Genomic DNA, 13,378 nt, shown 5'->3' on the forward strand with positions numbered 1-13,378 from the left:
CCATTTAACTTAGAGTTTATGACACACTAAGTGGGTAGGTTGGTCTTAAAAATAAAAGTGAGATAGGCAGGAAGGAATCTGTAATTTTATACCTATCTTTAATTATTTATACTGAACTCTGAAATAACCTAGATTTTTGCTTTTTCTATTTCCTAAATGCAGAATTTCATAGTGGAATATAGACCTTTAATGTGAAAAACATCTATATTAAACTAGGAATCACTGTCAGTAACATTTGGACACAGAAATTTGGAAGATTAAATAAGTGTGAAAGTTGATCATGGAAATCAAAGAGGAAGGAGCATCAGAAGAAGGCCAGCACTTTCTTCCCACACCTCACGCAAATGATACTGGGGACTTCCAGTTCACAAGTAAGTGTATGTTCCCTTTTCTATAACTCTCTGAAAATGCAAATTAGATCAACTAAACACACATGTTTAGAGAGCCTGATGCTGGGCTCAATCCCAGGACCCTGAGATCATGACCTGAGCTGAAATCATAGGCTTAACCCGCAGAGCCACCCAGGCACCCCATTATTTTGAGTGAGATAGATGATAGTTTATGAAATGGTTAAATATCACAAAGTAGAACAAAGTTCCTGAATGTGTATTAAGGCATTAATAAATACTTTTTAAGTACAACTTGTATTTAGCATTTATATAATCTCATGTAAATTATTGTTTGGGGGAGGCGGCCAGGTGGCTCAGCTGTTGAACATCTGCCTTCAGTTCAAGTCATGATCCCAGGTTCCTCGGATCAAGCCCCACTTCAGGTCCCCAGCTCAGTGGGAAGCCAGTGGGAAGCTCAGGTCTCCCTTCTCACTCCCCCTGCTTGTGTTCCCTCTCTCTCTGTGTTTCTCTCTGTCAAATAAATAAATAAATATTTTTTAAAGGAATTATTCTTTTAACATAGAAATGTTCTCTTTAAAATCAAAAGCATGTAGGGGCACCTGGGTGGCTCAGTGGTTTAAAGCCTTTGCCTTCCACTTGGGTGATGATCCCAGGGTCCTGGGATGGAGCCTGCATCTGGCACTCTGCTCAGCGGGGAGCCTGCTTCCTCCTCTCTCCTGCCTCTCTGCCTACTTGTGATCTCTATCTGTCAAATAAATAAATAAAAATCTTAAAAAAAAATAAAAATAAAAGCATGTAAGTTAAAAGCACTAGGGCACAACAGTTACCCTAGACATGTAAATTGTCAATGCTATACCTGAAAGCAAGGAGATTTGCCAAGATTTGCATTTGGGCTTTAGAATTGGTTTTTGTCCTACTCAAGTAATTAAAATCATTGGAAAAATTGTGTTTTCTCTCATGCTTAAAATTCTAGAGTTTGTTTTATTTTTTAATATGAATTGTGTTTTTTCTTTTCAGAAGACTTTAATTTACATTATAAAAATAATCTTTAGAAAACAGTATTGGTTGGAAAAGCTTTCTAAGAAATTTGGTTGTCAAAGCTTACAGCAGTTAATAACTTTAAAAAAAAATCACACTACTTAGAACAGAAATTGACCTAATGATTGTCACTCTCATCTCTCTTGGAAAGTGTAAAATTTTTAACCATGGTATTGTTAAATGTCAACAGGAGAAAAAAAATAAATGGTTATCATGCAAAAAAGTATTAACTCTGGGGATGCCTGGGTGGCTCAGTTGCTTAAGCATCTGCCTTTGGTTTAGGTCATGATCCTAGAGTCCAGGTATCCAGCCCCACATGGGGGCTGGGGGGTGTGGGGGGAAGTTTATGCTCAGCGGGGAGTCTGCTTCTCTCTCTGCCTGCATCTCTCTCCTGTTTGTTTATTTGTTTGTTTGTTTTTATTGTTGTTGTCTTTTTAATGATTTTATTTATTTATTTGATGGAGAGAGATGGCCAGGGAGGGAACATAAATGGCGGGGAGGAGTGGGAGAGGGAGAAGCAGACTCCCCACTGAGCAGGGAGCCCACATGGGACTGAGCAACTAAGGCATCCACCTCTCCCATTTGTGTGCTTGCTCTCTCTCTTATAGTCCCTGACAACGAAATAAAATATTTTTTAAAGTGTTAACCTATAAAGTGTTAAATTATTTTTTTTTTACAAATAAAAATAGTTTTTATACAAAGAGGTAGTTCTAACAATGTATTAGTAGTAAGTTTAAATTGTATTTGGTAAATATACCAGTAGAAATAAATAAGAAAATTATTTTAGTAATGTCCTTACATTTATTACCAAATGATTCACTTTCACATGAATTTTATCTGCTAGTTTAGCCACCCATGAGTCATAATAAGTGGCATCCAAGTTCTCATCCACTTTTGTTTAGGAAGCCCCTGAGATGTGTGTGGCCATCGGATATCCACATTATCACCTTATAGCACATTATCACTTGCCACAGCCTGATCTTGCTACCTTGTAACCACTACATGTTCTCAGCCCTACTTTTGTTCTCAGACTATCCCTTCACTTCACTCTAAATCATTTAGCAATGTTATTAGATTTCTTAAAAATCAAGAAAAAAGGAATAGAGACATTTATCAGAACATTGATTTGAGCTATCAGTAAGTTGGCAGAATAACCACCACCATAATGTCTTTCATCACCTTATTAGAGATAGCTCTTTAATTAATAATTTACTATTTACAGCAGGCTGGACTGATTTGAAAGAAAAATCTATATAAGAGAGTACTTTTGTGAGGTCATCTTTTTAAAGGCTTTGCCTCTGTCTACATGCATCTAAGAGAAAATAACAATTGAATAATACATTTTAAACTTGTCAAAGCTATAAAAAACAATTATTTTTTTCAGTTTCTTTATAGCCGAAGAGCTAAGTAGATCAGTCAAAACTTTAGCCACATTTAGTTCTGCTACAAATATGTACTCCCTGAAAATGGACTGCTTATAAATTTGGACAATTAACTGAGGTAATTCTTTCTGCCAAATAATGTATTTATACATTCTGGGCAGGGTGAAGCATAGTAATATGTATTGACATATTTTTGATAATAAGTTAAATACCTTTCATCTGAATTCTTACTCATTATTTATAGGTATTCAGAAGACTCCAAATGAACCACAGTTGGAGTTCATCCTTGGTAAGGAATTCTGTCTTATTTATACTGATAAATAGCATAGTAATTTATATATATAGTTCATAACCTTAGGTGCCTATATCATTATATTACTACTTATATCATTATATAATTTACAAACTTTTATGAACATTGTTCTATAAAAAGCTTTCATTCTTTAAGGTGTTACTCGGAGGTGGGTGGTGGGGGAGGGGTAAAGTAATAAAGGAGATTAAGGGTACACTTATGATGAGCACTGAGAAATGTTTTGAGATTATTGGATCATTATATTGCATACCTGAAACTAACACAACACTGTTTTCATTATACATCAGTTTAAAAAATAATAATAATAATAAAGCTGAGGTGGGGGGAATCATTCTATGTGATGTCACTTCTCCCAACTTGTAAGTAAAGAATCTGAGCTGTGGAGTAGGTCAGTTCACTACCCCAAGGGTATAGGTTTCAGTGGTGACAGAGTTGTACCTCTCAGTCAGGTCAGCTGACCACAGATCTGGACCCCAGCACTCATCCTACTCATCCTAATACGGTGACTGGACTTTGCTGCTAACCAGCATTTCTCAAAATCCATGTTTATTTCCTCCTCAAACTGGAGACTGATCTCATGTAGTGTTCCTTTATGCCATATACAAGGTTCCTGCCTCTTTTTTTCAATGTCACATATTGAAAAATTTCCTTTCTCTTCCACTTTGATTTTGTGGACAGATCCTTAATATTTGCAAATTTAACTATAAATCAAAACTTTGATTTGCTTAAGCAACTTTAAAGATCTGTCACATGTAGAAATTTGTAACTTGGTCCATGGATGAGTTAAAAATGTTCACTCTGGCTGATCCACTGCTTACCTAGTTAGTGGGACCTGCTTTGTGTCTGAATTTGCATGACTGCAAAATGTCATTCGGGAATTAGCTGCAAAATGGTATTTGAAGATGCTAAAAACGTGGTTCATATGAACCATTTAGAGAGGGTTTTTTCCTTTTTATAATACTAAAATGTTTCAAAAACAATGAGGTATTATAGAGTATTCAATAGAGTACAGGTATTCAATTTCTTATACAGAGACCAGATATCTAAATCTTTAAATATTAATATATACGTTTTCTGAAGTTATGGGAGAATTAAAATATGTACATTTACTATCTATAGTAGTTTTTAGTAGTTTGAAGTATCAATTATTCCAAATATATATTTTCATTATATGATGAAATAGTTTTCAAATTTATACCCTTTGCTCAAAATATTATATTTTGAAGTATAACTTTTTGAGATAATAACTATATAAAATAGGTTCACAGCACAATTGAACAGAAAGTACAGAGATTTTCCATATGCCCTCTAGCCCCATAAATTCATACCTTCCCTTATCAGAGTGGTACATTTGTTACAGTTAAAGAACTTATATTGATACATCATTTTTATTCTAAGTCCATAGTTTACATTTGGGTCATTCTTGTTGTTATACATTGTTATACAGATTTGGATAATGTATAGTGGCATATATCTACTACTAATATATCATACAGAGTATCTTCATTGTCCTAAAAATTCTGTGTGCTCAGACTGTCCATCCCTCTCTCCCCTAACCCTTGGCAACTACTGATTTTTTTTTAACTGTCTAGTTTTGTCTTTTCCAGAATGTCGTATAGTTGGAATCATACAGTATGTAACCCTTTCAGATTGGCTTCTTTCACTTAGTAATGTGCATTTAAGTTTCCTCTATGTCTTTTCATGGCTTGATAGTTCATTAGAATATTCCAATGGTTGGATGTAGCATCGTTTATTCGTCTACTCACTAAGGGATCCCTAATAAGGGATATCTTAGTTACTTCCAAATTTTGGTAATTATGAAAAAAGTTGGTGCAAGTTTTTGTGTAGACATAGTTTTCAACATCCTAAGATAAACACCAGGGAACACATTGTTATGTGATAAGAATATACTTAGTTTTGTAAGAAATTTCCAAACTGTCTTGCAAAGTGCCTGTACCATTATGCATCCCCACCAGCAATGCATGAGAGTTTCTATTACTCCACATCTTCACCAACACTTAGTGCTGTCAGCATTCTAGACTTTGGCATAATTCATTTAAAAAATTTTTTTTTATTTTTGTTACAAATGTACTTAAGTGTGCTGTAAGTTAAGGAATCTGTATTTTTTAATTTTCCCAGGTATTAAAAAACAAATGTGAAAACTCAGGAAATTTCTGTGGTAACACCACAAAAGTTATATATATTTTTTCTAGAGAGTTCTCAGATGGTGTCAGATTTAGAAAGAACTTGTTTCAGAAAGGGAGCTGAGTTAGCAAAAGAAGCCTAGGTACCTCTTGACTCAATATAACTTGGAATTGGGAGGGAGACAAACCATAAGTGACTCTTAATCTCACAAAACAAACTGAGGGTTGCCGGGGGGAGGGGGTTTGGGAGAAGGGGTTGGGATTATGGACATTGGGGAGGGCATGTGATTTGGTGAGTGCTGTGAAGTGTGTAAACCTGGTGATTCACAGACCTGTACCCCTGGGGATATTTACCTTTCATTTTTAAGGGAGGAAACTCTTTCTTTACTTTTTTATTAGGACTTCAAGGAGTAAAGATATATTAGAGTAACTTAGTGTATTTCAAAATACAGATAAAACCTTCTTATTTACACCCTGGAGAACAAGGTGGAAACCTGAAGGCGGCAAAGACAGTTGGAGGAGAGGCTGTTAGTCAAACATGGAGACCAGCTTTCAAGAGACAGGGAGCCTAGGCCAAATGCATATTCTTTTTCAAATGAAGTTATCTGTCTTGTTCAAAGACCTAGCTATATTTTTTGGTTTTGTTTTGAAAGCCCAGTCAAATTCAACGACAATGTTTTCGTCACTTATATTTCTGGCTTAAAATCAAAGACTTAAGAGAGGAGCAGCTGTGAGAATTTGTTCATAATAATATTCTTCTCATAAAAAAACTTCAATTTTCTTTTATCATATTTACTCAAAAAAGCCAGTAGAATTCTTAACAAAGATAATTTTATCTTATCATGTGGAAAAAAAATGTCTTACAAGTAAACAAACTTATTAAAGTCTTCAGGAAATTGTGTTGTTGATCCTGGATGATAAATTCCCCAAACTTTTTTATGCTTCTAGCATTTTAAAATCCTCAATCATAGTATTTCTTAAACTAAAAAAAAAAAAAAAAGACTTTTAAAAACTACTCTTTCAAGGTCATTAAAATTAAATTCATGTATGTTTTACTGTATTTTTTGGTACATTTTTCTTTGAGTTTTTTAATCCCACATATTCTTTACAACTCACCTACTAACTAGTTTACTTCATAATAATGAAAGAATAATAGTTTCTTAAATATTTTTTTCATTATTTAAAAATGCATGTACATTTAATTAAAAAAAAGACATCTTAACACAAAAAATTTTTTTTAGAGAATTAAAGTTAGAGGCTTTTGTTCCACCTAATCTTTCAACTAAATTATTGATATTTGAGTCTTGATTCTTGCCAAAATATTTAAATAAATTGAGAATTTCAATGGTTTTGCTTTTAAATTGGGAAAACACCTACACTAATTTTCCTAGGTGTCATATTGCTTTCTATGTTATTTTCCATTGAGGATTTGTTTCTGCCTCATCTGTATGCCATTATAAAATCACTGTATATTGCTGAAGTTCCTCTGCTACATCTTTATTCAAGTAAATGAGGTAGGAGATGCTTAGTCAATTGAGCAAGCTAATTGGTTAAAAATGTCTTGAGAACCCAAGTTCGGCATTTACTGAAAAAGTGAGTATTTCAGATCCATTGCCATTACATTTCTAGTGGTTCACTGAATTTAAATTATGTAACTCACCCTTATATCTGCAACCTTACTTCCACATTTTTCTCATTCTTTCATTTAAATGCGTTGATACCTTTTTTATGTCCACAAAGAGGGAAATAATTAAAAACTCAAGAGAACACAGATTTTCTTACAGTTTAATAAAATTGTTTTTTATTTTAACAAAGTAAACATTTGAATAGAGGGATCATGGGGTGCCTGGGCAGCTCACTGGATAAAGCACCCAATTCTTCATTTCAGCTCAGGTCAAGAACTCAGGGCCATGGGATGGAGTCCTACCTCAGGCTCTCTGCTCAGCAGGCTAGTCTGCTTGTCTCTTTCTCTGCCCTTCCCCCTCCCTCCCCCTGCTTGCATTTGCGCGCGCTCTCTCTCTTTCTCTCTCCAAGAAAGAAAGAAAGAAAGAGAGAGACAAAGAAAGAAGGAAAGAAAGAAGGAAGGAAGGAAGGAAGGAAGGAAGGAAGGAGAGAGATCACTTCTTAATATCTGGGTACATTTCTTTTGAAATCATTGTGGAAAATATATAGAGCAGACAAATCTTAACAAAGATATAAAAGAACTATTACCTATTTCTTAAGTTTATCCTCTCATTTATACTCATAAATGATGCTTTTACACATCATTATGCTTTTATACATCTTCATTTACTGGATCCAAAGTCAATAGAATACTTATGTGTATGTTTTTATATTTTTATGTGGATACTACATATTATAAATCCAAAACAATAGCTACTAATGTATGTTAAAATAGAAGAGATGGTGTGTAGTGTGTGTGTGTGTGTGTGTGTCTGTGGTGCATTTGTTCTTTGTGTTCTTTATTTGACTCTATGAAGCTATATTCTTAAAATAATTTATACCTGATGACTAATACCTAATGGAAACCAATGACTAGGTATAGGGTGCATTGAAAGACACATTGTAGACATCAACAACCTCAGTGTCAGTTATGATAGGAATGAAAAGGCATGGATGCTGGAGTGAAATCTCTAACAGTACATATCATTCATTCATACATATTGCATTGGGAGCATAGAAAACTTGTAAGTAAATAATTTCAAGCAGTGTTAAGTTCTATGTAGATAGTAAACAGAACAACTCTATAGAACATGTTTGGAGGAGATGTAATTGACTAGGGAGATGTAGGAACTATTTTATTTTATTTTATTGTTTTTTTATATTAATATATAATGTATTATTTTCCCCAGGGGTACAGGTCAGAATCATCAGACTGGCACAATTTATAGCACTTGCTATATAGCACATACCCTCCCCAATGTCCATAACCCAACCACCCTCTCCCTACCCCCCTACCCCCAGCAACTTTCTGTTTTATGAGATTAAGAGTCTCTTACGGTTTGTCTCCCTCCCGATCCCATCTTGTTTCATTTTTTCCCTCCCTACCCCCATGATCCCCCACCCTGCCTCTCAAATTCCTCATATCAAAGAGATCATATGATAATTATCTTTCTCTGATTGACTTATTTTGATCAACATAATACCCTCTATTTCCATCCATGCCATTGCAAATGGCAAGATTTCGGGGGGTTTTTTGATGGCTGCATGGTATTCTATTGTATTTATATATACCACGTCTTCTTTATCCATTCATCTGTTGATGGACATCTAGGCTCTTTCCATAGTTTGGCTGTTGTGGACATTGCTGCTATAAACATTCTGATGCATGTGTCCCTTTGGATCCCTACATTTGTATCTTTAGGGTAAATACCCAGTAGTATGATTGCTGGGTTGTAGGGTAGCTCTATTTTCAACTTTTTGAGGAAGCTCCATACTCTTTTCCAAAGAGTGGCTGTACCAGCTTGCCAACAACATAAGAGGGTTCCCCTTTCTCTGCATCCTCACCAACATCTGTCATTTCCTGACTTGTGGGACTATTTTAGATATAAAAGTCAAAGAAGGCCTCTGTGTATCTGAAGGGACTTAGAATGTGGAAACTTATTTGGAAAGTGTTTGTACCAAACATAAGACCCAAGTGACTTTCTCAGCAGGAGGGCCTGACTATAGTAAATATTTATGTAGCAGGTAATAGAGTTGTAAAAATGGGAGTATTGGGGCTCAAGGGTAATGAATTGGGTTGCTGGTTTGATCATGAATGAAACCAAGTTAGGAGTTGATCTGGTCTTGTAGTTAAAAAAAAAATGAAAAGAAAGGCCTCAGAGGAAATGACAGAATAGTGAAGAGCCACTTGTTGGATGACTGGAATGCCAAAGTCAGACTAGGAGAATTCTGGGATAGAAGAAATACTGATCCACTGAGATCCTGGCCCCACGGCCTCTTCTAGTCTCCCTCGCTCCCTAACTACAGAGTAACAGGATCTGCCCTGGTTATTGGGTGCTGCCAAGCTTCTAGTGAGCATGAGAGAGAGAGAGAGAAGTTTCAAAGCCAACAAATTGTTAAATTCCTTACCTTTTGTAAAAGTATTTCATCTTTTAAGAATCCATATTTAAGTTATGGGATAATTTTTTCCAGAGACTTTTTCCTCTTGAAAGAAAATGTTCGACTCCTCCCCTAAATGTTTTATTAGTACATAAAATCAGGCTAATCTAAGGCTCAAATAATTTAACAGAGACTCACTTCATTTTTCAGTTTTCTCTAAAATTAAGAAGTCTATAGCAACGGCTATAATTTTCATAGTAATATTGTGAAAGCTGTCATAGATAAAAATCAGTAATAGACAATGTAGAAATAAATCTGTTTTCTCAGCAACATGGTCATATATCATCATACATTTTCAGAGAGTTTATTTCCATTTTATCATTCCATTTCTAGACTTTTCTGCTAACACCTCAAATTCAGAATGGGTAAAAGAAAGAGCAAGCCAAAAAAAAAAAAAAAAAAAGGAAAGTACAGGCCACTGTATTTTATTCTCAACTTAAGAGTCAATCAACATATGTTGTTTAATTTTTATAATGAAACATACAATCTTAAGAGGGAATACCATACAGTCATAAGAATGATCTGTCAGAAGGATATTTTATCGAACAAGAGAATATAAAAATTGTCAAAGCAGAATAACAAACTACATGTACAACATGACCCTTATTTAACTCTCTGTACGCACAAAAGAGTAAGATTGGAAGAATAGGTATGAGTGTCTTTAACTGTGGTTATGACAAGTTAGGAGAATTCTTAATTCCCTTGTTCTACTTTCTCGTATCTTCCAAAATCTCTGCAATGTGCCCATTTAGATGTCATAATCAGGAGTTGTCATTTTAAAAAATGAATAACCTGGGTGTTTAAGTGTCTGCCTTGGGCCCATGTCATGATCCTAGGGTCCTGGAATTGAGTCCTGCATCAGGCTCCCTGCTCAGCAGGCAGTCTGCTTCTCCCTCCCCCTCTCCCTCTGCCCCTGCCCCCTGCTTATGTTCTCTTTCTCAAATAAATAAATAAATAAATAAATAAATAAATAAATAAAAGCTTAAAAAAAATAAAAATGAATAACCTGAGTAAGTTGAACAACAAAAAGGGCATAGCCAAAGGAGTAAAATTCTGCTTTTTATCTTCAATTAGCTCATTGCATAATTAGAGAGGTCAAATTAAGACTCCTGAAATCATTAAGAGACCTTTAATAGCTAAGTGATTTTTAGGGTCACTAATAATAAAAGAGATTATGTAAAGAATCAAACCACTAGAGGAAGGAGTAGTCAAAAATGTCTTCCTAAGGAAGACTAACTGAAATCACTTCTTCGAGTATGAAAACAGGATTAAGAATAGGAAGAGGAAAAGAGGAATTACATTCCAGACTCGGAGAGCAGCATAAACAGACTCTTGGTGCTTGGAACAAGAAAAAGACTTCACATCCAGAACACACACATGCAAAAGGCATGCACTAAGTACTTATTTAATATTATACCAAACTTTATATAGAAAGGCCAGCCACCTTGTCTTCCTTGAAGAGAAAATGGAAAATGTATTCTCAGACTTGATTCTTGATTCATCTACTTCTTGGTCTTTTAGAATAGTGGTATATATAGAAAAATTAGTGATTCCAAGCATTTTATAAAAAATTAACTTCACATTCACTCTGTAAGCCATGCCATTTCTGCCATACATAATATGACTAAATAGGCAAATTGAAATTTACCACTTGTGAAAACTATTTTTCTATGGAAATTAAGATTTAAAAAAAGCAGTCTCATGGATATGCAACCCACTGTACAGCTATACTAGGTACATGGTGTGTACCATCCTAGAATTCAGTAATTAAAATTCAATTTTATCACAACATTACATTATGGCACAATGACAAGATGTCCCTAGGTAGGTAAATTCAAATATTAGAGTGAATTTCAGAAAGGAAGGTTATTAAGCCTTTGCCCAAGAGGGTGTTGATTTTAAATACTTTGTTCTACTGTTGAATCATATGTAAGGTTATGTGCACTGACTTTGGATTTTGAATATAGAGCCATTATATTTCTCATAGCTTGGTTAGAGAGGGAAAAAACAAAACAAAACCAAAAAATTAAAACAGCAACAACAACAACAACAAAAACCCCCAGAAAGTCAGGTAAATTATGTGATCAGTTTTCTGCATTCAGAATTTGAAATGTGTATTAAAATGTGCTCAGACTGACAAGCTGCACAAAAGCAGTCTCATCTCTTTATAGACACAGCTTTTATAGCTTGCTAGGGCCTTCATTAACCTGCATGTCAGGTCCATTCATACTTTACGAATTGCTATAAATCAGGAATTGTTTTATATGTTTCTCTAAAAGAAAAAAAAAATCCTAGGAGGCCAAACTTACCAATTCTCTCCTATGTTCACACTTCCACTTTCCTGTTGGTCTGTGTTCTATAAATGATTATAAAGCTCTGACTTTTTTTTAAAGCTCTAATGGGAAAATGGAAGATTTTAGTCTATCTTCTTTACTTTAGTATTTTCACCCTATACACAGTATGCTGCTCCAGCTAAAGGGAATATCAAGCACAGAAGTATATTTTTGTATTTAATTTTTACTGATAAGATATTCATTCTTATAGGCTGTAAGATCATCTTCCCACCATAATAGAAGTATCTAGTAAGAATTAGATCATGTCTGTGCTTGTCCTATTTTGTTGCTTCATCATACCTAGCTGACCATTCTCTTGATTCTTGCAGTATGATACTTCCCTTACAAAACATGGTTTTCTACTGAACAGTAATTTTTGGGGAACCTTCTAAATACAAGGCATTGTACAAAGTTCTGGGATCACAGTAATAGCACAGGAGTAGCTACCATTTTCTGAGAATCTATGATACTTATGGTATTATGAAATGGTGGTTACCTCTTTACAAACAGAATGCCCTGTTTTCCTCACCACAACTCCACAAGGTGATAACACTAAACATAACTAACATTTATCAAGTGTTTGTTTACCATACATTGTCCTCAGTAATTTACATAAATTGATTACTTTAAGTTTCACAATTTAATTATGAGATAATTGTTCTATTATCAGTCACTTTTGTTTTATAGGAAAGGAAACAGGCATGAACTGGTCAAGTAATGAGCCCAAGATTTGAACCCAGGAATCTGAATACAGAGCATTCCCTCCCATATTATGTTCATTTGTGAGCTAAAAAAATCTAAAATCCCCAGTGGTCAACTTTCCAAAGATCTTATGAAAGTTGAGTGACAAAGTCAGGATCCAAGTTTGAGGGGGTACCTGGGTGACACAGTCAGTTAAGTGTCCAACCATTGATTTCTACTCAGGTCATGATTTCTGGGTGAGGAGATTGAGCCCTGAGTCAGTCTCCAAGCTGGGCATGGAAGCTGCTGGAGATTCTCTCTCCCTCTGCCTCACCTCTCCCCATTCACATCCTTTCTCTTTCTTTCTCTAAAAGTCTCTAAAAGGAAGGATGGAAGGAAGGAAGGAAGGAAGGAAGGAAGAAATGATCTAAGTTGTGTTCTGATTCTGAAGCTCCTGCTTTTAAACACCAGGATATATCCCTTTCTTAATGATTCCTGCTTCCCAAGACTTTCTAGGAGGTGATGACAACTACAATGGTACACAGATTATGATAAGGGCAAAAGGTATACCCTGACAACTATAGAAATACTGAGTAAACAGTAATTAAATATAACTGTGGCATCAGAACAACTCAGAAGAAGTGGCATTTGAACCATATCTGGAAGGATAAGCAGGATTTCAGTTGGTATAGAAGGAAAACAAGAGACAATTCAGGCAAAGGAAGTAGCAAATTTCATGAAACAAAAACCTAGAGCTCATTTTCCAAGGTGATGCATTTAATGCTCACTTATGTATCCCTCTTTATTACTTATAATCCCACAACAAAAATAAATTAAGACTCTAGGAATTCTGTTGCAATATTTTATAATCATTGCACATTATTAGAAACTGGATTTAAAATTCTAAATGAACACAACCCTTTAAACATTGTCTATTGCTAGCAAATTGTATTTGGGTATCAGGAACAATTGAGTCTTACTGACTTTGGGGTTATGCTAGATGAGATTCAAAAAAGGCTTAGCCATGCTGAGCTAG

The 13,378-nt window shown here is 35.0% G+C and overlaps 1 protein-coding gene across 9 annotated transcripts in view; it reads left to right on the forward strand.

Annotated features, from left to right (window-relative positions):
* The window catches only part of INPP4B (inositol polyphosphate-4-phosphatase type II B), an 834,661-nt gene that overhangs the window by 460,282 nt on the left and 361,001 nt on the right, over window positions 1-13,378 (forward strand). For all 9 annotated transcript variants that reach the window (XM_059168095.1, XM_059168068.1, XM_059168015.1 and 6 more), the window contains 2 exons: window positions 163-371; window positions 3,015-3,059. In XM_059168095.1, the coding sequence (XP_059024078.1) occupies window positions 281-371; window positions 3,015-3,059 (136 nt within the window). In that variant the 5' untranslated portion in view covers window positions 163-280. The remainder of the gene's footprint in view (window positions 1-162; window positions 372-3,014; window positions 3,060-13,378) is intronic.

The sequence above is a fragment of the Mustela lutreola genome, chromosome 1 (genome assembly GCF_030435805.1).
Source record: "Mustela lutreola isolate mMusLut2 chromosome 1, mMusLut2.pri, whole genome shotgun sequence".
In the NCBI taxonomy this organism is placed as follows: Eukaryota; Metazoa; Chordata; class Mammalia; order Carnivora; family Mustelidae; genus Mustela; species Mustela lutreola.